General features: G+C 40.2%; 1 protein-coding gene across 1 annotated transcript in view; it reads left to right on the top strand.

Moving 5' to 3' along the window:
* The window catches only part of DSCAM (DS cell adhesion molecule), a 753,301-nt gene that overhangs the window by 471,569 nt on the left and 256,340 nt on the right, over positions 1-25,392 (top strand). The window contains exon 10 of the mRNA XM_049709686.1: positions 4,275-4,394. Within this exon, the coding sequence (XP_049565643.1) occupies positions 4,275-4,394 (120 nt within the window). The remainder of the gene's footprint in view (positions 1-4,274; positions 4,395-25,392) is intronic.

Below are 25,392 nucleotides of genomic sequence, written 5' to 3'. Positions count from 1 at the left end.
ACCAAAATATAGTTTAAAAAAAAAAAAAAGGAAACCAGCAACTTTGAGGAATTATAACCGAGACAATACAGAGTCTTCAGTCTTTAGGTCCTATCATAAGTTTTGGCCAAAATCATGACAGTGCCGACAGCTCTGCATCCTTCCACCTCCAGTTCTGTATCTCGTTGGCCAAAATCCTCCTGCAGTGCTCTGTGCTTTCTTCTGTTAGATGGTGCTTCTAGACCCATACTCCTCAAAGACCTTGTACATTGAGGTCACTCTGATCTGAGTTATTAACTGAGCCATGCTACTTTGGATAGGGTCTGTTTCCTAGTCTTTAAAACTGGAACAATAATATCCATTTATTGATTTGTCCATTCCACAGATATTTGCAGAATACTTTCTATGTTCCAGCACTGTGTCATGTGCTGGGGTGCGATGGTCTGCAAGAAAGGCATGGTTCTTGTTCTCCCAGGTGTGCAGCCAGCTGTGGGAGATGGGCATTTAAACCAGCAACACCAAACGTGTGGTAAAGATTATGACATGATAACGCAGGATTCTGTGGAGGCACTCAGTCTTGTCCACAGCATCAGAAAAGGTGTCCCACACTAAGTGAAATTTGAGCTGAGATGTAAATACTACTAACTGATAATTTGTTAAACAAAGAAATACAGAAGCCTATGTGAAGACCCAGGGGGAGCTGGAGAATAGATAGACTGGAGCAAAGCTTACAAGAGGAAATGTCAAGAGATGAAGCTGGAGTGCAAGGACCCAAGTCATAAAGAGCCTTCAAAATATCATAAGGGTTTCAGTTGTGTCAAGGGACAATGCGAAGGCACTGATGATTTTAAGCAGGGAAGTCACATCATGTGATTTCTCTCTTAGAAGGATCTTTCAGGCCACTGTGTGCAGAATGCATTCGAGTGGGCCAGTAGGTAGCAGGTAGACTAGTTAGGAAGCTGTTTCATAAATCCAGATAAGAGCCAGTTTTAGCCTTGTCTCAGGTTAAGTCCCCCTGAAAGCAGAGTGTGAGGTATAGGACTGGCTGTAGATCACTTATTTGAGATGTAATTCCTGGATCCCAGAGTGAAAGAATGAAGGGAAATGAGATTAGGAAAGGAGGGGAAAAATAAGTAAAAGTTGCTTTAATGAGCTAGTTGCTGCTGTGGGCAACTGGGGCTCATTCCTTCTGGGAACCTTCCAAGGCATCACACAGAACAGTTGTTCTCAAAAGTAGTCTCTGGATCTGCAGCCTCAGCATCACCTGAGAACTTATTAGAAAAGGCAGTGTCTTGGATCCTGCCTCAGACCTACTGGGTCAAAACTTCTAGGGACAGGGTTCAGCAACGTGGGTTTTAATCAACTCTTCAGGTGATTCTGACACCCTCTGATGTTTGAGAAGCACAGACATAGAGCACACCTTAGAGTTGTCCAATAGGATTGGAGGATGGAGAGGCAGGGCATTTATCCCTATGCCCACCCCTCACTGGTTGCACCCATGAAGGTGAGTGTTTGTTACTTTAGAGAAGGCCCTGAGACAGCAAAGAGAGACTCCTGTTCTTGGTGTGGTGCCCTGGCAAAGTGCATGGAGCTGTCCACCCTGAGGTGCTGAAACCAGATGGACGGAGGAACTTCACCGCACACCCTGTCTACCCATCATGACTAGGACACGGCAATGAAGATGAAGAGAATTTGAGGATATGTGACACATTTGCAAGAAAGAATCATCAGTACCTGATACAAGGAGATTAAAGAGGGGCATATGAAAGATAATTCTCAATTTTATGGGCCATTTCCTTCAGTAATTGCCTTACACTTACAATATGTCAGTGGTTATTTTCCATGTAAACATCTGTGATCGGTTTTTAAATAATATTGCTTTGGATTAGAACCAAATCGAGGGGAGGGATCATGGATCAATTATAATTAGACATTCTTCCAGAGGAAATGCAAGAGATTAGCTACCCTGCCCATTTGACAAGAGATTCCTTGCTCTTAGCAGAATTTGAGCCAAATAGAATGTACATGATTGCATATTTACCTTCCACCCTGGGCAGAATGATTCTGACATGATGCCTTAAACTTTGCAATCTACCCTTGTGGTTGTTAGATTAATTTTACTAGAAAACTTTGCTCTATAAAATCTCCAGCATTTTCTTCCTAGGAATAATTTGCTCACCATGAGACAGACACACCTTGTCACATTTTTTTTTTTTTTTTTTTTTTTTTGTGATACATGGGCCTCTCACTGCTGTGGCCTCTCCTGTTGCATAGCACAGGCTCCGGACGTGCAGGCTCAGTGGCCATGGCTCACGGGCCCAGCCGCTCCATGGCATGTGGGATCCTCCTGGACCGGGGCATGAATCCATGTCCCCTGCATCGGCAGGCGGACTCTCAACCACTGCACCACCAGGGAAGACCTGGGAACTCATTTTATAGCATTGGTACGGGGATAACATGAATTAAGATTATAAAAGTTGTCAGAAGTGCCTGGAAGATATGAAGTGTTGTAGGAGTGTTGGTTAATTTAGTAAATGCAGGTGTGTCCAGCTTTAACATCATTAATAAACACAGCTTCCAACGTGCACATTATTTAATTAAATAATTTGCACAGCCAATGGGTCTTTTCATAGTGAGCAATTTTATTTCATTTAGGTGGTATTCTGAGACAAATGTAGTCTATAGAATGTAAATATATTTTAAAAAAGTGATAAGGGGGCTTCCCTGGTGGCGCAGTGGTTGGGAGTCCACCTGCCGATGCAGGGGACACGGGTTCGTGCCCCGGTCCAGGAAGATCCCACATGCCGTGGAGCGGCTGGACCCGTGAGCCATGGCCACTGAGCCTGCGCGTCCGGAGCCTGTGCTCCGCAACGGAGAGGCCACAACAGTGAGAAGCCTGCGTACCACAAAAAAAAAAAAAAAAAAGGGTTCCCAGTCTACAGATAAGGAAATCGAAGCTAAGAAACATTTGACAGCTTACACAAGATGACCAACCTAGAAGTAGCAAAGTTGGAGATCAAATCCAGGTGTTTAGCCTTTGGTTCTGTGCTCTTAGTCATCACTCTCTGTTGTTTCTTCCAGAAACACAGCAGTGAGTTCCATCTCTAGCTGCTTCTTGTCTTGATTTTATTCCCCCCTCCTTGGCTGTTTGATGGGCAAAGTGATGTTCACTATGGCTCGCCATTTCAACATGCTCCTAAGATCCTAGCTAGTGTAGACTCTAAACTTCTACCCAGTCCATTTCATGTGGTGGCTGGAATTCTTATATATCTTTAACACAAAGGACCACATTTTTGCCTCAAAATGAAGAATTCTGGAAATTGCAATGCAGAAAAGATTAGCCTTATCAGGAGTTGTGGAAAGGAGGGGAAGAACTCCCCCATTTGCTAAGTATCTGATATATGGTGGACATAGTCTATGTCCTCTCACCTAGTCTCGTGACAGTCTCATTGAAAATCCATCCTGTAATTAGTCACTGATCTGCTGGAAAAGATTTCTGGATCCTAAGACCTTTAGATGCTACCTTTCTTAGAAGAATCTGCATCTTCTCTTTAAGAGAAGACTTGAATACTCTTAAAATCACAAGAACAACTCAAAACATTTATGTTCTCTTGGCAGGTACTTTTTAAGCAGAGTGCATGTGTATATTTTGGGTAGGGCTGGTGTTTCTTTCAGCATCTCACAAAACTCACCAAATAAGCAGTTACTTAATCTGTTTTTTTTTTTTTTTTCAAATCGGTACTCTATAAAACCTTCACGGCACCTCCCTTCAACTCGTTTCCATAGTCCCTTTTTGGCTCAGAAGGGTACTGATGTCAGAAATAATGGTCTATGTGTCTTCATCAGATTTTTAGGAAATGTTCAATACCATGTTGTGTTCTTTACTGCCTTTAGGAAGAGACTATTAATTCTCCCTTCATCTCCTGTTAGAGGAAGAATAGATATTGGATGCTTTAAAAACATTTCATACCCAAGAATGGATCCCCGAAGATCTTCCATAACAGATCAAAAACAGAATGTCACATTCCCTTGGTTTAGTCAAGCTGCCACACTCCAGAGTCCAGTGCAAAGCAACTTCCATCTGCATCAGATCATTGATATAATAAGAAAAATCACCTGCACTGAAATTGCTTCCTTAATTGGCCCCTAATTACAAATCCTCTGCTTTATTTTCACATATATGTAAAGCATTCTTTGTACTTTCATGCTTGTTAAAATTCTTGGATTTCTTAAAATCACAGCTTTAATAATCTGCAGTCTTGTCTGAATTACTGGTGGCATTTCTCTCTTTTCAGTTCCTCCCAAGTTTGTGGTTCAGCCACGGGACCAAGACGGGATTTATGGCAAGCCTGTCATCCTCAATTGCTCAGCTGAGGGTTATCCTGTACCCACCATCGTGTGGAAATTCTCTAAAGGTATGAAGTTACTTGATTTGCTTGTTATCTACCAAGTGTATGTTGTATTCTAAAGGATGAGATGAGCATTTCTTGCAGAGATGTTTCTTACAAATATATACGTCCCCACCTCCACCAAGTGTATCCATCCTTCACATACACCCCTAGTAACCCACCTAAGTGTTTTCATTTGGGCCATGAAATGTTCTTGTATAACATGCCCTTGGAAAGACCGGGTAGGGGAGGCAGTTTATGTAAGTTATTTCAGCACCTGGGAAAGCTCTACCTTGACTACCTGGGAAAGCTCTACCTTGACTACCTATGTTGGATGACCATGATCTGCTTGGGGACCCCTGCAAGCCCATACACATGGAAAAACAAGTATAAATTGTCAGAATTACTCACTGTTGGAAAATTATTTCCCCAGTATTTAGATAAGTAAGGGTAAGTGGCTTTAGAAGATTAAAATAAAACTACTGGTTGTTTTATTTACCTAGATACCATAGATATAAAAAACTACCTATCATCTCCTTGGTAGTCTCTTTTTAAAAGCAAAATTTCACCCTTAATCTTGCTTTCTCTTCAAAGGCAAAGCAATGTTTCCCAGTATTAAGGTAACACTGTAAACATTACATAAATTTAAATGAGCAGTGTTGGAAACTAATGAGGGAACCATTCTAGACATGGTAAAAATAATTTATTTCTATCTTATCACCTTCTCCAGGAAAGTTTCCTTAGCTATGCTTACGAACGTGTTGGAAATACTCTTTCCTTTCTCATTCACATAACTTCCTTCAGTAATTTATTAAACAGGTGAGGGCCAAATATATACTGATAGGATGAACAAACAACAAATAAATAAATCATATCTTTTTTTCCTAACAATCTTAAGACTTAAGGTATATACTGTGTTGCATTTTCTTATTGTGAAAGTAACAGCAATCAGAGAAAAACAAACGGCATACTTGCCACAGTTCCTTTTGGTGTATTTCCTTTAGGGTGGAGGAGCAGAGGGAGGAAAGAGAGGGATAGATACCATTTGGTTGGGGGGAGAATCAATTAAATTTGTTTTAAATCCCTGAGATTACTCCCCTGTAGCATGCCACATACATTGTCCATGTGAAAAGCACTTTATCCCAAAATAAAAGCCCGTTATTCAGAGTATCTGTCCACGTGACTTTTTATTTGGGGCCATACTTGTAGCCCTATGTTGCATTACATGGAAACAAATAGCATCCATTTGATTTAATGTGCTTTATATCGATGTGCATGGAGTTTATATAGATGTTACAAACATTTCCCATGATGCTTATCTTCTTCAAAATTATTTCTAATGCTTGACATTGTGTGGATGTTCTTTCTTTCTCTTGGGTTGTTTTCCATTTCTCACTATTACAAACACTGCAGAAGTGAACATCCTTGTGTGTTAGTTCAATGTGCATATGTGTGGTTGCTTTCTTTTCCTTTTTTTTTTTTTTTTTTTGAGGAACCTCCATACCGTTCTCCATAGTGGCTGCACCAATTTACATTCCCACCAACAGTGTAGGAGGGCTCTCCAGCATTTATTGTCTGTTGATTTTTTGATGATGGCCATTCTGGCCGGTGTGAGGTGATATATCATTGTAGTTTTGATTTGCATTTCTCTAACAGTTAGTGATGTTGAGTGTCTTTTCATGTGTGTGTTGGCCATCTGTATGTCTTCTTTGGAGAAATGTCTGTATAATCCCTAGAAGTGAAATACTGTGATCACACTGAAGGGTCTTGGTCTGCACTGGACCAGGACACATTGGAAAATATTAGGGCAATTTACACACTGACCAGTAGTATGAAGCTGTGTATGTATTGCACCCTCGCCAACTAGATAGTATCCTTTTTTCCTTAGTCTTTACTATGTGATGGGTGAATTGTTTTAATTTACAAATTCCTGTCTTAATTTACAAATTTAGATTACTAATGATGTTGAAAATGTTTTAGCCTTTGTTTACAGACCATTGCATTTTCCCATTTGGAGAATTTCTCATTCATGTTACTCTCACACTCATCTCCATGTCTCATTTATTTGAAAGAGTGTTTTTCATAGATTAAATAACCCTTTGTCTGTTATGGGTGTTACAGACATCTTATTCCTTCCCATCACTGATGTGCAAATTAAATTATAGAAGCCTTTTTACCTTTGAACTTGATATGCAATTTAAAATCATTAAGGAAAAATTTAAAAATTGCAGCAAACAAATTTTTAAAAGTTAAAATCCCCCTTTAAAAACATCACTCAAAGATAACCAAAGATAAATACTGCAAACTTTTTTTTTTTAAGATATTTTTTTGATGTGGACCATTTTTAAAGTCTTTATTGAATTTGTTAGAATACTGCTTCTGTTTTATGTTTTTGGTTTTGTTTTTTTGGGGGCCATGAGGCATGTGGGATCTTAGTTCCCTCATCAGGAATTGAACTTACACCCCCTGCATTGGAAGGTGAAGTCTTAACCACTGGACTGCCAGGGAAGTCCCGATACTGTAAACTTTCATCTAGCTTTTCAGACTGTCTCCCTGGCAAATATATATATCTGTAGATATACATATAATTTTGTGTTTTTTAAAAAATTGCGAGCATGTGAGTCTTCCTGATCTACAACTTCCTTTCTTCAGTTAATAATAAGTTATGAATGTCTTTCCATGGCAACAAATATGGGTGCTCACTGTGACTTTTTAATGTCTCTGTTGAGTTTCTATTCATACATCAATAAATACATCTAACTTCTCTTGCCTTTGTTAGGACTGAATTCAGTGACTTAATGCCACAAGGGTTTACTCCTTCTCATAAGAGGAATCTGGGAGTAGATAGGGCAGGATTAGTTTTTCTCCCCTGAGTCATCAGGGACCCACACTGTTTACATCTATCTCTCTGTCACTCTTCGAAAGCATCTCCCACCATCAGTCAATGGCTACTAAGGTCCAGTGGCCACTTGCACATTTCCATGGACGAGGAAGACCACAGAGATAAGGCTCTCACACCCACCTGAGTCAGTTCCCTCTAAGGACCTCTCCAGACTGTGTGATAAATCAATTCTGCTCATGTCTCACCAGCCAGGTCAGCCCTCGCCACAGGGGGTCTACAAGTTGTGTTATAGCTAAGCATACGGCCGTCGTGACTACAACCCAGGCTATTTCACTAAAGGGGAGGATGGGTGCTTGGCAACCAGGTGTGTCCAACACTACTGTTGGATATTGTGTTTTTTCCCAGTTTTTCACTATCGTAAAAATGTCACAGTGACTTCTGTCTCATTGATCTCTGTACATGTGTCCATTTTCTCTCTGGTGATAAACTCCTATAAGTAGAATTGTGGTTCAAAGAGTAAGCAATTTCTATAGATTTCAATACGTATCGGCCACTTGTCATCACTTTGTTCATCTACACTCCTTCCCACAGTTTATAGTAGTGCCTGTTTCTTACGATGAGAATAATGCCAGGTATTATGCTTGGTTTTTTAATATTTTTCAATAGAATAGGGGAAATGGTATATTATTATTTTAATCATGCAAGTAGCAAAGATGTTTCTTAAGAAAAATTTAGCCTTGATTATGGAATATGTTTCCCATAATCAAATAGTCACTAAGAGCATAAGTGCAGTTCTTCTATGTCACACACACACACACACACACACACACACACACACACACACACACACACCCCAGACTCAGGCTGTTTCTCCAAGAGATGCAATTTAATCCTGAAGCTTCAGAATTCCAGAGTAAATTGCAGTGGTTTAAGGGCAGCTATTGCAGAAATGAAACAATCTTTCCTGAAAAATAATGTTATTACAGTTTTGACCTTGGGTCTGGATACACAAAGTCTAAGACATTCAATTCTGTCTCCTGATTTTTTTTTTTTTACACGAACAAACAAGGCTTCTTATCAAAAAGAGATTTGAAAAAAAAATCAGGGTTTAATACCATGGTGGGCCTTACCTGCGCTCACAGAAATCTATAGCTAAGCAAATGTATGTCATTTATAGTGGAGGAAGTGGGTTTCAATTGCTGTCCTGGGGACCTGGACCATCCCCTTGTTAGCTGCTAAAGGGGAAAGAGGGGCTGACTGCACATCTTTTGCTCTCTGGCCATCCAGAAATAGGGCCACTTCTGACCTCCAGGAATGCTTTGGTCAGAGGAATGTCCAAGGACAAGAGTCAGGGTATGCCTGGTGTAGAGAGTGGGAGAGCAGTGGGGAGTAGTTTATATTTAAAATAGGGTTATCAGAGGAGGCCCCAGAGGAAGGTAATGTTTGAGCAGAAACTTAAAAGAAATGGGAGATGAGCCATGTGCATATCTGGGGGGAGCACTGAAGGTCAAGGGGTCAAAGCCGGGGCAGAAGTGGGTTTATACCTGGAATGTTCCAGAAGCACCAAGTTGGACAGTGGGTCCTGCTCACCAAGTTGGGTCCTGCTCACTCACTGCAGTGGAGTTAAAGGAGGTTCTGGAGGTCCCAGCAGGTCAGATTCCTCATCGATGACCTTAAAGATGTGGCTTTGCCTGGCGGGGGTGGGCGGGGGGAATGCAGGCAGTGGATCAGAGATGTGACAGCGGCGCTCTCCTTTCTTCTGCTGCCCTGCAGACACCAGAACTTAGCAGGCTATTGGAGTAATTAAGAGATGCCATGTGCTCTGCCTAGAGTTTTCAAAGGACCGTGTCGGCCCTAGGGGGAAGGCAGGAATTGCATCTGGAGACCGGTTAGCAGGGCTTTGCTGTGATGTGGCCTGGACAAGCTGTCAAGAAGGGACGAGTAGTTGATTTCTGAATTCATCTGGCTGATGGACTGGAAGTCATAGAGAAAGGGAGCAGTCCAACAGGATGCCCGGGTCTTTGAGGACAGTGGAAGTGCCACTTACTGAGACAGAGCAATGTCAGGAGAGCAAATCGGCCCAGGATCAAGATCAGAAGTTTGGGCCTCATTCTCTGTAGTCACAACCGAATTCTCAGTATACGCAATGATACATTTTCTAAGTATCCTAATTTTTTATCAATAAATGCCTTCTCCATGGTCAGGGCTTATCCCTTCCACGTTCTGCTCAGCCAGTGTATGCCCCACTTTGGTATCACCTCAGTTCTATGTTAGATTGATCCCCTGCTCAATGCTAGTCCTTTAGCTACAGTTTTCCAGCAAGGAATATTCCAGGTTCGTTCTTCACAATGGCTTGCCTCTTGCCTTTTTGCACATAAAGAAGGTTTAGCTTGTAGGAGTTGGTAGCTTGCATTATTTCCTGGGAGGGAACAGAAGCTGCCTGATTGCTCCTTAGAAATGACTCTTTTTTTTTTTTTTTTTTTTGCCTGCAGGCACCGAAGAGCTGACTTTGAAGTCCAGTAAATGTATAGTCTATGCCTTGATGTTATGCATGTGGGGTCACTTTTCCCCCAGATGTGTCATGTGCCTATTTAATATGTAGATTCAAATCATCTTTTATGTAAGAAAATTCTTCTCAAATCATGTCTGTAAATATTTATTCTCTTCCGTGCTTTGCATTTGTGGGTGTGTATATTCAAAGTTTATCTCAAGTCACAGAAAATATACAAACTAAGAGAACAGAATGAACTGACTTTGTTCCGAGAGAAGGGGATGGGTGACACCTGGCACCAATTTGGGTCTTTTCAAGGGTTAGGGTGCAGAAGTCATCTTTTTGCAACATGTCAACAAAGTTATGGAATTAATTTCCAGATTTGTTCCCAGGTATTTTTGAAAACATTTTAAGGTGCTCAATAGATTTCTGTCTTTGTTCCTTTAAGATCCGGATATTCTGCCTCTGCCCAGGAGGTAGCATGGTGACCTGGGTCTCTGACTACGGGGCCATCAGATTCCCTTCACCTGTCTTCCAGAGGGTGTCATTTTCTCTCTGATTTTTTAACTGATTTACTCCCATTTTACTTTGTTGGATATTTTCTCATGTTTATTCTCTACATCTTTTTCCCCACAAAGTCTGTTCTCCTTTGTGCTCTCTCCAATTTTGCCTTCATATTTGTGATTTAATATTTTCCCTCCTTTCTCCAGTTCCGCCAGCTCACATTTCATTCTCTCTTGAGCTCTTGCTTCATAGACAAGTAGCTATTTTATTCACAGCTTTCATCTCAATCATGGCGTTCTTCTGAGGAGATTTCATTATAGATTTCTGTCTCTATTTTATTCTTCCATTTTCCTTGCAGTATCTTTGCTAGATCCTGGCTTCCTTTTGAGTGCTCACATTCGAAGAAAATGCATATCCCCAGGAAAAGATTGCTTTGTGCAAGTATCTGGTTCCTCCCTGAACCCTCCTTCACTGATCTAAGACACACAGCAGGTCCAGAGAAGCTGCTGCCTCACCCGGCCTGTGCACACCATGGTCGCTGATGTCTGTTGCCCCTCAGATGTGCTCCCCGCTTTCACGATGCATACGCTGCTGATGCTTGCTCAGAGTCCCAGCCGTGGTCCATCTCGCCTTGTCTTTCTGCATGTACCTTTTTTTTTTTTAACATCTTTATTGGAGTATAATTGCTTTACAATGGTGTGTTAGTTTCTGCTTTACAACAAAATGAATCAGTTATACATATACATATGTTCCCATATCTCTTCCCTCTTGCATCTCCCTCCCTCCCACCCTCCCTATCCCACCCCTCTAGCTGGTCACAAAGCACCGAGCTGATCTCCCTGTGCTATGCGGCTGCTTCCCACTAGCTATCTAGTTTACATTTGGTAGTGTATATATGTCCATGCCACTCTCTCACTTTGTCACAGCTTACCCTTGCCCCTCCCCATAACCTCAAGTCCATTCTCTAGTAGGTCTGTGTCTTTATTTCCGTTTTACCCTTAGGTTCTTCATAACTTTTTTTTTTCTTAGATTCCATATATATGTGTTAGCATACGGTATTTGTTTTCCTCTTTCTGACTTACTTCACTCTGTATGACAGACTCTAGGTCCATCCACCTCACTACACATAACTCAATTTCATTTCTTTCTATGGCTGAATAATATTCCATTGTATATATGTGCCACATCTTCTTTATCCATTCATCCAATGATGGACACTTAGGTTGCTTCCATCTCCTGGCTATTGTAAATAGAGCTACAATGAACATTGTGGTACATGACTCTTTTTGAATTATGGTTTTCTCAGGGTATATGCCCAGTAGTGGGATTGCTGGGTCATATGGTAGTTCTATTTGTAGTTTTTTAAGGAACCTCCATACTGTTCTCCATAGTGGCTGTACCAATTCACATTCCCACCAGCAGTGCAAGAGTGTTCCCTTTTCTCCACACCCTCTCCAGCATTTATTGTTTGTAGATTGTTTGATGATGGCCATTCTGACCAGTGTGAGATGATATCTCATTGTAGTTTTGATTTGCATTTCTCTAATGATTAATGATGTTGAGCATTCTTTCACGTGTTTGTTGGCAATCTGTATATCTTCTTTGGAGAAATGTCTATGTAGGTCTTCTGCCCATTTTTGGATTGGGTTGTTTGTTTTTTTGTTATTGAGCTGCATGAGCTGCTTGTAAATTTTGGAGATTAATCCTTTGTCAGTTGCTTCCTTTGTAAATATTTTCTCCCATTCTGAGGGTTGTCTTTTCATCTTGTTTATGGTTTCCTTTGCTGTGCAAAAGCTTTTAAGTTTCATTAGGTCCCATTTGTTTATTTTTGTTTTTATTTCCATTTCTCTAGGAGGTGGGTCAAAAAGGATCTTGCTGTGATTTATGTCATAGAGTGTTCTGCCTATGTTTTCCTCTAAGAGTTTGATAGTTTCTGGCCTTACATTTAGGCCTTTAATCCACTTTGAGCTTATTTTTCTGAAAAACTGAAACCATTTCCACTAAGATCAGGAACAAGACAAGGTTGCCCACTCTCACCACTATTATTCAACATAGTTTTGGAAGTTTTAGCCACAGCAATCAGAGAAGAAAAAGAAATAAAAGGAATCCAAATTGGAAAAGAAGAAGTAAAGCTGTCAGTGTTTGCAGATGACATGATACTATACATAGAGAATCCCAAAGATGCTACCAGAAAACTACTAGAGCTAATCAATGAATTTGGTAAAGTAGCAGGATACAAAATTAAGGCACAGAAATCTCTTGCATTCCTATACACTAACGATGAAAAATCTGAAAGTGAAATTAAGGAAACACTCCCATTTACCATTACAGCAAAAAGAATAAGATATCTAGGAATAAACCTACCTAAGGAGACAAAAGACCTGTATGCAGAAAATTATAAGACACTGATGAAAGAAATTAAAGATGATACAAATAGATGGAGAGATATACCATGTTCTTGGATTGGAAGAATCAAAATGACTCTACTACCCAAAGCAATCAACAGATTCAATGCAATTCCTATCAAACTACCAATGGCATTTTTCACAGAACTAGAACAAAAAATTTCACAATTTGTATGGAAACACAAAAGACTCCGAATAGCCAAACCAATCTTGAGAATGAAAAATGGAGCTGGAGGAATCAGGCTCCCTGACTTCAGACTATACTACAAAGCTACAGTAATCAAGACAGTATGGTACTGGCACAAAAACAGAAATATTGATCAATGGAACAGGATAGAAAGCCCAGAGATAAACCCATGCACATATGATCACATTATTTTTGATAAAGGAGGCAAGAATATACAGTGGAGAAAAGACAGCCTCTTCAATAAGTGGTGCTGGGAAAACTGGACAGGTATCTGTAAAAGTATGAGATTAGAACACTCCCTAACACCATGCACGTACCTTTGCTCAGTGTACACTGTTGGCTGCCCCATCACCTATTTTGTGGTTGAAATTTTAGCTATTTCCTAATTTCATGCATAAAAGAGTTTGCATTTTCTATTTCTCTTTCTCCCATTTGCTTTTTTATGATTTCCAGGAAGAAAAGAAATGCTGTTTTTTAAAAAAATTTGTTTTCTTTTTTTATACAACAGGTTCTTATTAGTTATCTATTTTATACATATTAGTGTATTTATGTCAATCCCAATCTCCCAATTCATCCCAGCACCACCACCCACCCACCCCTGCTTTCCCCACTTGGTGTCCATACGTTTGTTCTCTACATCTGTGTCTCTATTTCTGCCTTGCAAACTGGTTCATCTGTACCATTTTCTAGATTCCACATATATGTGTTAATATACAATATTTGTTTTTCTCTTTCTGACTTACTTCACTCTGTATGACAGTCTCTGGGTCCATCCATATCTCTACAAATGACCCAATTTCGTTCCTGTTTATGGCTGAGTAATATTCCACTGTATATATGTACCACATCATTTTTATCCAGTCGTCTGTTGATGGGCATTTAGGTTGCTTCCATGACCTGGCTATTGTAAATGCTGCAATGAACATTGGGGTGCATGTGTCTTTTTTTTTAAACATCTTTAATGGAGTATAATTGCTTTACAAATTCATGTGTCTTTTTGAATTACGGTTTTCTCTGGGTATATGCCCAGGAGTGGTATTGCTGGGTCATATGGTAATTCTATATTTAGTTTTTTAAGAAACCTCCATACTGTTCTAATGCTGGTTTTATGCTACCATCTTTAAACCCTTTGAACTTAAATCCTATTTTTTATGTATTAAGGTTTATTAAATTTGAACTTTACTTCAGAAAAATAAAGGAGAAGTAGTAGAAATCATCAGTTCACAGAGTGGGCTGAGTGCAAACCCCAGACACACACCATCTGTCTGTGTTACTCCAGGAAAATTACTTAGCCTGCATGAACCACAGATTCCTCATATGGGAAACAAATGAAATAAGGGGAGTAATGTGATGATTTAATAAGACGGTTCATAGAAAGCATTTATTATGGTGCCTGGCATAGCAATTAGTCAATACACGTTCGCTGTTATCATCATCATCACTGTCGTCATCACCTCAGCTCACACAGTTACTCAATTGTACTAAAGCCATTTATTTCCTAGCCCAACCTTTTCCCACTAACTTTAATTCCTTTATAGTCTATGAAAGAAATGTGTCTGTTGAAATCCATTTTTTATCCCTCTCTCTCTTGCACTGTCTGTCTGGCATCAGGACCGTGCATACTAGAAGTTTATCTCTTCCTAATATGTTTTAATATCTCATACAACACTCCTCCCCTCATTGTTTTTTCTTTTTCAAAAATGTCCTAGATTTCTTACATGGATTTTTATTTGCATATTTCTTCTAGATGCAAGTTAGGCTAATTTTATCAAGTTCCAAAAAAATATTCTGAAAAATTTGGAACACTGTAATAAATGTAAAGGTTAGCATGGAGAACATCAATATCATTAAACTATTGAGCCTTCCCTGCCAATATCATGGACAGTCTTTCCATTTATTCAAATCTTTTTATATGCCCATTATAAATTCTCTTGCTTTCTTACTATGGTCTGTGGTAGTGAGTATTTATAAGCTTCTGCCGATAGTTCTTTTTGATCCTCTTTGGTTTTCTGGGTGGAAAGGTGTTACATCTATAGCCAGTTTTTGTTGACTCTCCTCAGCTGTCCGTGTCTCTTTCTTTTCCAAGCAAGGGAGAAGTGCTCCTTAATCTGGGGGGAGTTCCTATCTTCTTCCACTCTCTAGTACATAGAGAGGCTGCAGTGGGATAGGACCCCCTATTTCCTGCCTATTTCTCTCACCCCCTCCCTGTGTCCTTCCTTCTCTTACCTGTAGTACATTCACATGAGACCAAAGTTTCCTCAACTGCAGTTTTTCCTGGAGACATCCAAGAATCCATCACTATTTGGTGCACAATAGTTTTTCTTTTGCTCAGGCATCTCCCTCTGTCCCCAGAAAGCTGTTGGAAGTTGTCCTTCTGTTCCCACAAGGTATACTCTACCAGGGGTCCTGGCTGTCCCTTACCTCCTGGGTCCCAGAAGTGTCTTCTTTTATTTGGTGTCAACCCACCCGCCAAAACCCTCCCATCTTGCCATAGACTCCTTTTATTTTCTTTTTTTAAAAAGCAACTTAAAAAATCTCATGATTTCTGTGGATTAGGAGTCTGGGCACATCTTAGCTGGGTGCTCTGTTTCGGAATCTCTCATAGGGCTGCAGTCGTTGGCCAGGGCCAAGTCTCATCTGAACTGGAGGAGGATCCACTTGTAGGTTCAGATGGTTGTTAGCAGAAGCTGTAGACTCTTTATAGGGGCCAACAGGGACTTCAATCCTTTGTTCAGAAATCCGTAGGAAAAAATCTGACACTCACAACAGTTCTCTGGATATTTCCATGCAATGTACTTAATTCTAGACTGAGAAACAAATGTGTGCTCAGTACACCTGGTCGGAGTGCTCAGGTGACCCTTCTGGAGCCTCCTCCTACCTCAGGGCCTTGCCCTGGAATGCTTCAGCTTGGTCCTGCCCACACCCTCTCTCCCACAGTCAAGGTGACATCCCAGCACCTTCCACAGTCCCCAAGGCCTATGTCTCCAAATGCCATGAAGAATGTGCAGCATGGGACAAGCCCAAGTTCTCAAGTATGTTAATTGTAGGACATTTTTTCTACCAAAACCAATTCCAGACCTCCCTGCTGAGTTGATCGCAGCCACCTCTTCCTCAGCAGTCAAGAGATGGCCCCCACTGCAGGTCCCCTGCTTTCCATTTGGGGACAAACAATCAAGAGACCAAAAAACAAAATAATAATAAGTCCCTTAAATGAGATTGTTCCTCTTTTCCCCTGTAGGAAAACAGGAGGTTTCCTATTGAAGTAACTCCGTGGGGAGGCCCAGTCAGGATTGTCCTTGGGTCTCTGGACCCACAAAGTTCCTTCATAAGCTCTGGTCCCTTAATCCTATTTCCTGTATCCTTGCAGGTTTCACTCTTGTCCTGACCTCGGGCCTGAGCCTCCTTCTTGTTTTAGCATTCAAGGCATTTAGTTTCATTTCTTTACCCTCGTGGCCACTTACACTCTGACCTTGAATGCCAGATCACAGCCTTTGCTCAGACCAAGTGTTGCTTTCACACCCCTGTCCTAGAAACTGGATCTCTGTCTTGGTCATCTGCTTGGCCCTTGGTCATCTAATCCTGTCTCACCTCACTGCCTGCCTGTCTGTCTGATTACCACCCAGAGCTCTAACCACGCCTGCTCCCAGACTCACCACTGTCCCACTTTCTGCATGGGTTAGGATGCCTCCAAGCCTCCATCCCCATGCATCCGACCTCTTCTGTCCACTGGTTTACTGGACCTGCAGTCGTCCTCTCGGGTCTTTCCAGCAACACCCGCTCCAAACTCCTTCACCAGACTCGTCGAGGCTATCAAGTCTCACCTATCATCCAGTGTCCCTTGTCCCCATGCAAATAGGTGACAAGCTATGAATCTAGAATAAATGCAGAGAAAGAGCTCAAAGAATCTAAAAAGGAGAAAGTGACACCTCCCTGTGACGTAAGTGGTGAAAATAAACCCAACTTCAAAGTCAAATGTGGTTCCTTCAGGTACAACAAAAGCAGCTCTGCTTGTCTATTCCCAGGTAGGAGCAGTGGGTCTCACTGAGCAATAATGAGTTCTTGGAAAAGGATGGTGAGCAGAACGGAGAAGATGAATGTTCATCATATTGGTGTATTTCCTTTTGATGGTAGAATAAAACTCACGAGGAATGGAAAGCTGCGGCCTTTCCCTGTGCTAAAATAAGCAGAGTCTCCGTGGCTCTGGGAGCTGCATCAGGACCATCGTAGATGCCCCACCCCCACCCAAGGAAACTGCAGTTACCCCGAGCCTTGGTAGAGTCACCAGGACAATGGCCCCGGGGGTCCATCTGGCCCTCCCTTCTTTTCCTCCACTCCTCTGTCTTCCCTTTTTCTCATTGTCTTTCCCCAGGAACTTTCTAACCATCCTCTTGTGGATAGGGACAGCCACACTGAGGACAAATGTTTGGGCATCTCTTGCTCCAAGGAGGTGGTGACTGAAAACCTTGTATGGTCGACACAGCTGCAGGGGCGGCTCACAGCCCATGGTCCCAATGCAAAGCCCAATGGTGGCATCAGCAAAGTCCAGCCATTCAAACTGCCTCTGGTGTTGCATGTCCCATCAACAAGTGCCGAATCGTGGCAGTTCATGGTTCCATTTTCTGATAAGTAAGGGACCAGTATTCCATCTTGATGATAAAAAGGATGCTTGCAGATTAAGTACAGAGTAAAAGTCATGAAATGAGCATGATAAACTAGTGGACCACCAAATTCTAACAACCCCTTGGCAGGTACCAGTCTAGGCCACCTAAGTTCAGTTGTTTTTATTGGATAGAATTCTTCAGGATAGACATACAGAGATTAAAAGAAGAAAGTGAATTGCACAGTGAACATAATTATATGCAAATTTACAAAAGAAGTAACCTTGATGCTGTCCCAGTTATGGTGCAGTGTTTTATCAAGTAGGAATTTAATACAGGGAATTAGATGCATGCATAGTTTTAGAAGGATGGGAGGAATTCAGCTGCCTTTTAGGAGCTTGACAAAAGTGGGAGCCAGGAGAGGCCACTTCCATCTGTGGTTCCAGCTGCTCCAGAATGAAATTTGTTCTCCCGGACTTGGATGTTTGGCATCTGCCCATGCATCGACTTACTGCTTCTAAAGGAGAACGATGATTTCTCCTTCCTTGCACTTTCCAAATCGCATTCAAGTGCCTCTCGCTGGTGAAATATAAACCAGAACTGTGACAAATCAGCTGGGGAAATGTTCTTCTCAGGCTTCCCATCCCTGAAATTTAGGGAAGACTTTAGAAGTGCAGCAGTAGTGCTAAGATCAACAGACAATACCTGATGCAAACATATAGACAAAACATGATGTGCACATCGTGTACCGTGTGGAAGCTTCTTTCTTTGGGCTTGGGAAGAGCCCTCCAGCCTGGAACTGGACCCATGTCTCAGGACTGTGCCTCTGTTCTCTTTGGGATTCTTCTCTGGAACAGGACCCAGAACCCAGCCCTCTGTCACTGATCAAGGGTTCCCTTCCCAGCAGCCACACCTGAAATGGGTGCACCTGCTGTTTCTCTGGGTACTTGCTATCTCCTGGTCCTATCCCCACCCATCTTTATAGCTACTCACTCCCTTCAGCCCACCAACTGTTCTCAGAGGGCCCTCTCCCTGAGCAAGGAAAACAAACTCATTCCTCAGGAAAACACCGCCCTGTTCATAAGGACGAAAGGGACTGTGTTTTGACTCCTTGGTGGGGAGAAGGAATAGCTTATTATTTGGGTGCAGCCCAGGGAGTAGAAAGTGATCTACTTCTTCCTGTTCTCTTCCCCTTCAAAACAATGTTCTTCCACCTGCCAGACGACTCTCTGCATGTGTTCATTGGCCAACTTCTTCTGGTCTCAGCATGTGGACATTGACACCCATTTGCATTCATGCAGTCTTGTTCCTTTTCTTGTGAACAACCTATATAGTATGTAAACGAATTCCTTCCCATTTCATATATGATGACATTACGGATGCAGACAGAATAAACTACTTGCTCAAGGGCAGAGCTCCTAAGTTTAAGAGATAACATAGGAGCCCAATTCTGCTGACTCTTAGTCAAGTGCTCTCACTTCAGATCAGCAAAGACTTCAGAGGGAAGAAAAGATGAAACAATGGCCCTATTTGTTGCTGCCTTCAAAGTGGGCTCACTTGGTGATACTCAGCTATTCTTTTTCCACTATTCCTACTCCCTCAGTTCTTGAGAGTCCTGCTAGGTGTATCTTTTCAATAAATAATAAAGGTCACACAATATGAACATACTCAGTCAGTCTGTGGGTGCCTTACATAATGTGTGAACATTTGCTTTTCATGTAACGGAACATTAAAATTTTCCCCACTTGACCCCAGCTATCCACAGAAAACTGACATTGGTTTAATTAATGGCTTCTGGTTGCTATAAGTGTATCTTCTAGTTAATTATGCAAAGTACTTACCTTATGCTAACAAGATTGCAGAATTTTGAAATATTGTGTGCACTGTGTTAAATTTTGTTCTTTACCATAACGATGAATCTGAAGTAGATGACCTATAATTCTACCAAACCATGGCCAAGTCCACTTCCCTCAAATTAAACAGTACTCATAGCTGGGATTGTTGTCCTTATGGTGGATGAATTACTCTGTTTAGCAAGCATGGTCACCTTTATAAATGGTATATCCCTTCAAGTTAGGTTCATTTTCTGATGAAAGAAAAAAAAGATTTAATGGTTTTCAACTGCACTTATACTTTATCTCTGTCTCCATGAGGACATTTTAATAATGAAGAGGCTTCTCTCGGTCAAGATAGCAGTTAATAGATAATCCTTTTCAGCTATTTAATTGGGAAAGCTTAGCAATGTAGCTAAATTTTATCTTGTAATTCTTTACTATAAATGTGTCAAATATTGTAAGTATTTTTCTGGTGAAAATTCTTTGAGGAGAAGAAAACATTTGTGTTTTTGATGTGAACGATCCTACAACTTTCTCACATTCTATCAGCATTTTATTAGGTTCTCAGGGATTTGTAACACATTTTTACAGAATCTGTAAATCCCATAGCATTTTCAGATTTCCTGGTTTGCTGCCTTATGGAGACATTTCTTAAATCCTACGTTTGGCTGAATTTCCAGGTTGTGTGTAGTAGTCTGGATCTGGCTCCCAGCTTGCTGTTAACTTTGAGAAAGGTATCAATAGCCTTTACAGATACTGTCAACCAAATTTAAGCACTTAAATAAAAATCAAAGGCTTTTTCTTTGATTTTTAAGTTCCAATAATATTTTTTATCCTTACCCGAAAGAAACTGTTATCCTTAAGAAGGAATTTTATAATTTATGAAACCAGATCCTTAAAAGATACAGTAAACTTTTATAGGAGAAAAGTATGATCATCTCAATAGATGATGAAAAGGTAGCTGATAATATTCAACATCCAATCCTGATTGAAACAACACAAACAAAAGTAAAGTTTTGTAAAATAGGAAAATAGAATCACTTTTAGGAACCAAAGTGCTTTGGCAAATGAAGAGGAAAAAGACGAAGTTCAATAGATCCATGAGCAAAGAGTATAGATAGAGTGTTCACCAAAGAACAAGTACAAATTACTGATACATTTATAAAAAGATGCTCAGACTTATCTATAAGCAAAAGCACCCAAAAAATATACAAGTTAGTAAAACCATGTAAATTAAAATAATGGGATATATACTATATTGATGAAGATCAAAAAGATTAATAGTGTACATGTGTGAGGAAAAACTTAACCCCAGCCCCAGGAAATAAAATTGCTCTTTTACTAAGCAACTTAGCAATATATTTTAACACTTGGATGTGCAGAATTCCACTCCAAGTATTTATCCAGTGGAGTTCCTACCACTATATCTTTCTTTCTACTGATGGATTGATTGACAAGCAGAGAGGTTCATTGCAACATTGTCCTTAGTCTTGTGGAGTCGGAAAGAAATAGTCAACTAATCATAAACTGATTAAATAAATAGAAGCAGAAAGTAGAAAAAAACAGCAATAGTGTGTGCTTACTGTGTGTCACACAATAGCTTAAGAATTTAAATGCCTACACTGCCCTATGAAGGAGGATCTATTATTATCTCCATTTTGCAGGTGAGGAAACTGAGGAACTAAAAGGATTCCTGATTACCTAGTATTTCACAGTGTATTGGGGATCTGTGGCTGTGTAACAAATTACCCCAAAGCTTAGTGGCTTAACAATAATAAAGCACATTTATGATCTCTGGTGGGGCAGGAATCTGGGTATGGCTTAACTGAGTACTCTATTTCAAGGTGTCTCCCAGCACTGCACTCAGGCTGTTGGCCAGGGATTCAGTCATATCAAGGTTCATCCCACTCAGGTGGTTGCTGGCAGGTTTCAGCTTCTCACAGACTGTTGGCTGGGGGAGACCCGCATGGAAGGCTCTCCATAGGAAGGCTTACCATATGGCCACTCACATTTACCCAGTGTGAGGGTTCTGACCTCAAAGAGAGATTGACAGAGAGGCCACCATCTTTTGTAACCATAGCTACTTGCCTTGGATCCACCACAGAGTAGGTGCTTAGTAATTGGACAATAAACACCATTTTGTATAGACAAAGCACAATTTTATATGTGCTTATAAAAAATTAGGAAGGCTATAGTCCCTTCTTTTCTCCTCAAGGTAATGGGATCTTGAGGAGAAAAAGAGGGAAGTTACTTTTTTACTGTTTAAATTTTTGACCAAAAATTCACAGATTCCTAATCTGAAATTCTCATGTTTTAAACTCCAGTAGGTAAACTTGGAGATAGCTTTCATCAATTATTTTCCAAAATCAACCATTCATTTAGTGATATGTTCATTATCCATCAAACATTTCTTTAATTCTTCCATGAACTTTCATATGGATTAAGTTTATTTGGGGGGTATGCGGGCCTGTCACTGTTGTGGCCTCTCCCATTGCGGAGCACAGGCTACGGACGTGCAGGCTCACGGGCCCAGCCGCTCCGCGGCATGTGGGGTCTTCCCGGACCAGGGCACAACCCGTGTCCCCTGTATCGGCAGGTGGACTCTCAACCACTGCGCCACCAGGGAAGCCCCTGGATTAAGTTTTAAATGATCTATATTATATACACTTCTGTTGTAATTTTTCATTTTATACATTTTGATAATTTTTGACTATTCCCAAGGAGTGAACAGGTGTAAGGATAAGAATGATTTTGTTCATTTCATCTCATTCTATAAAATAGTCAGTAGCTGATACTGAGGAAATCAACATATTGAAGTTATTAAAAACTACTATTATGTTTTTAAAATTTTTTCATCCCTGATTTTGAATTCTTTTTGAATAAGATAAATTAAAACCATTTTTCTACTTAGAAAGATGTTACGATATTTCACACCAGATATGAGATAAAGAACTAATCCAAGTGTGTGAGTATTATTAGTATATGCACCCTCTTCCAACTTTACAATTATCTTACTCCTATATACTTTTTTTACATACCTTTAAATCAGATGTCAGCCAACTATAGACCACAAGCCAAATTCTTCTCAAAACCTGCCTTTGTAAATAAATGTTATTGGAACATAATTGTGCTGTTTTATGTACTTTCTGTAGCTGCATTCATGCTTCAATGACAGAAATAAGTAATTGTGACAAGACTGTATGGCTTGCAAACCATAAAATGTTTATTATTTGGCCTTTTATACAAGATTTCCAATAACTGCCTGAAAATATTAAGAAGTTTTATCCATGAACATGGTATAATGCCCCATCTCTACTCATCTAGGTCTTCTTTACTTGTGAGCAACAACTTTTGCAGTTTTCAGTAGAGCAGTCTTGCAAATATCTTGTTAAATTTATCTGTAAATATTTCAAGTTTTCATGCAAATTTATTTTTTTTTAATTTCAGTATTGCTTGTTACTAATATATAAAAATAAAGTTAACTTTGAATTTTGTATTTTGATGTATACTATGACTTTGCTAAAGTCATTTACCATCCTAGCAACATTTTTGTAGACTCTTTCATTAACTATGTAAATAATTATGTCATCTGTGAAGGAAGACATTATATTCTTGTTTTCTAATACATATGTATTTTATGTCATTTTCTTTTTGAATTGCTCTTGCTAAAATCTTCAGAACAATGTTGAATAAAAGGACCAGACCAATCATTCTTGTCTCTTTCTTGATCTTTGGTGGAAAATAATTCGGTTTTTAGAATTAAGTGTGTTGTTAACTGTAAGCCTTTTGAAACCTTTTATCAAGTAATTCCGTTCTATGACTAGCTCACTATGAGATTTTGTCAGGATCTTTAACTCTAAAATACTTTTTCTTTTTTCTTTGTATATATTCAAGTAATCATATTGTGCTTCTTTTTTGGTCTGTTAATATGATAAATTACATTCACTAATTTTTGAATTGAAACCAACCTTGCATTCCTAGAATAAAACTCACTTGGTCATGATATATTATTGTTTTTATATATTGATAAAACTCATTTGGTAGGGTTTGGTTAAGGATTTTCTTTTTAACATCTTTATTGGAGTATAATTGCTTTACAGTGGTGTGTTAGTTTCTGCTGTATAACAAAGTGAGTCAGCTATATGTATACATCCATCCCCATATCCCCTCCCTCTTGTGTCTCCCTCCCACCCTCCCTCTAGATGGTCACAAAGCACGTAGCTGATCTCCCTGTGCTATGCGGCTGCTTCCCACTACCTGTCTAATTTACATTTGGTAGTGTATATATGTCCATACCCCTCTCTCACTTCGTCCCAGCTTACCATTCCCCCTCCCCATGGCCTCAAGTCCATTCTCTACGTCTGCATCTTTATCCCTGTCCTGCCCCTAGATTCTTCAGAACCATTTTTTTTTTTTTTAGATTCCATGTATATGTGTTAGCATACGGTATTTGTTTTTCTCTTTCTGACTTACTTCACTGTGTATGACAGACTCTAGGTCCATCCACCTCATTACAAATAATTCAATTTCGTTTCTTTTTATGGCTGAGTAATAGTCCATTGTATATATGTGCCACATCTTCTTTATCCATTCATCTGTTGATGGACACTTAGGTTGCTTCCATCTCCTGGCTACTGTAAATAGTGCTGCATTGAACATTGTGGTACATGACTCTTTTTGAATTATGGTTTTCTCAGGGTATATGCCCAGTAGCGGGATTGCTGGGTCGTATGGTAGTTCTATTTTTGTTTATCAAGGAACATCTATACTGTTCTCCATAGTGGCTGTATCAATTTACATTCCCACCAACAGTGCCAGAGGGTTCCCTTTTCTCCACACCCTCTCCAGCATTTATTGTTTGTAGAGTTTTTGATGATGGCCATTCTGACTGTTGTGAGGTGATACCTCATTGTAGTTTAGATTTGCATTTCTCTAATGATTAGTGATGTTGAGCATCCTTTCATGTGTTCGTTGGCAATCTGTATATCTTCTTTGGAGAAATGTCTATGTAGGTCTTCTGCCCATTTTTGGATTGCGTTTTTTTTTTTTTTTTTTTTTTTTTTTTTTGTGGTATGCGGGCCTCTCACTGTTGCGGCCTCTCCCGTTGCGGAACACAGGCTCCAGACGCGCAGGCTCAGCAGCCATGGCTCACGGGCCCAGCCACTCCGCGGCATGTGGGATCTTCCCAGACTGGGGCATGAACCCGTGTCCCCTGAATCGGCAGGCAGACTCTCAACCACTGTGCCACCAGGGAAGCCCAGGTTGTTTGTTTTTTTGATATTGAGCTGCATGAGCTGCTTGTATATTTTGGGATTAATCCTTTGTCAGTTGCTTCATTTGCAAATATTTTCTCCCTTTCTGAGGGTTGTCTTTTCATCTTGTTTATGTTTTCCTTTGCTGTGCAAAAGCTTTGAAGTTTCATTAGGTCCCATTTGTTTATTTTTGTTTTTATTTTCATTTCTCTAGGAGGTGGGTCAAAAAGGATCTTGCTGTGATTTATGTCATAGAGTGTTCTGCCTATGTTTTCCCCTAAGAGTTTTAAAGTGTCTGGCATTACATTTAGGTCATTACCCCATTTTGAGTTTATTTTTGTATATGGCATTAGGGAGTGTTCTAATTTCATTCTTTTACAAGTAGCTGTCCAGTTTCCTAGCACCACTTATTGAAGAGGCTGTCTTTTCTCCATTGTATATTCTTGCCTCCTTTATCGAAGATAAGGTGACCATATGTGTGTGGGTTTATCTCTGGGCTTTCTATCCTGTTCCATTGATCTATATTTCTGTTTTTGTGCCAGTACCATACTCTCCTGATTACTGTAGCTTTGTAGTGTAGTCTGTGGTCTGGGAGCCTGTTTCCTCCAGCTCCGTTTTTCTTTCTCAAGATTGCTTTGGCTATTCGGGGTCTTTTGTGTTTCCATACAAATTGTGCAACTTTTTGTTCTAGTTCTGTGAAAAATGCCATTGGTAGTTTGATAGGTATTGCATTCAATCTGTAGATTGCTTTGGGTAGTATAGTCATTTTCACAATATTGATTCTTCCAATCCAAGAACATGGTATATCTCTCCATCTGTATCATCTTTAATTTCTTTCATCAGTGTCTTATAGTTTTCTGCATACAGGTCTTTTGTCTCCTTAGTTAGGTTTATTCCTAGGTATTTTATTC

Source organism: Orcinus orca, chromosome 5, assembly GCF_937001465.1.
Source record: "Orcinus orca chromosome 5, mOrcOrc1.1, whole genome shotgun sequence".
NCBI classification, from domain to species: Eukaryota; Metazoa; Chordata; class Mammalia; order Artiodactyla; family Delphinidae; genus Orcinus; species Orcinus orca.
Note: the sequence above shows the minus strand (reverse complement) of the source record. Positions and strands in the feature narration are given on the sequence as shown.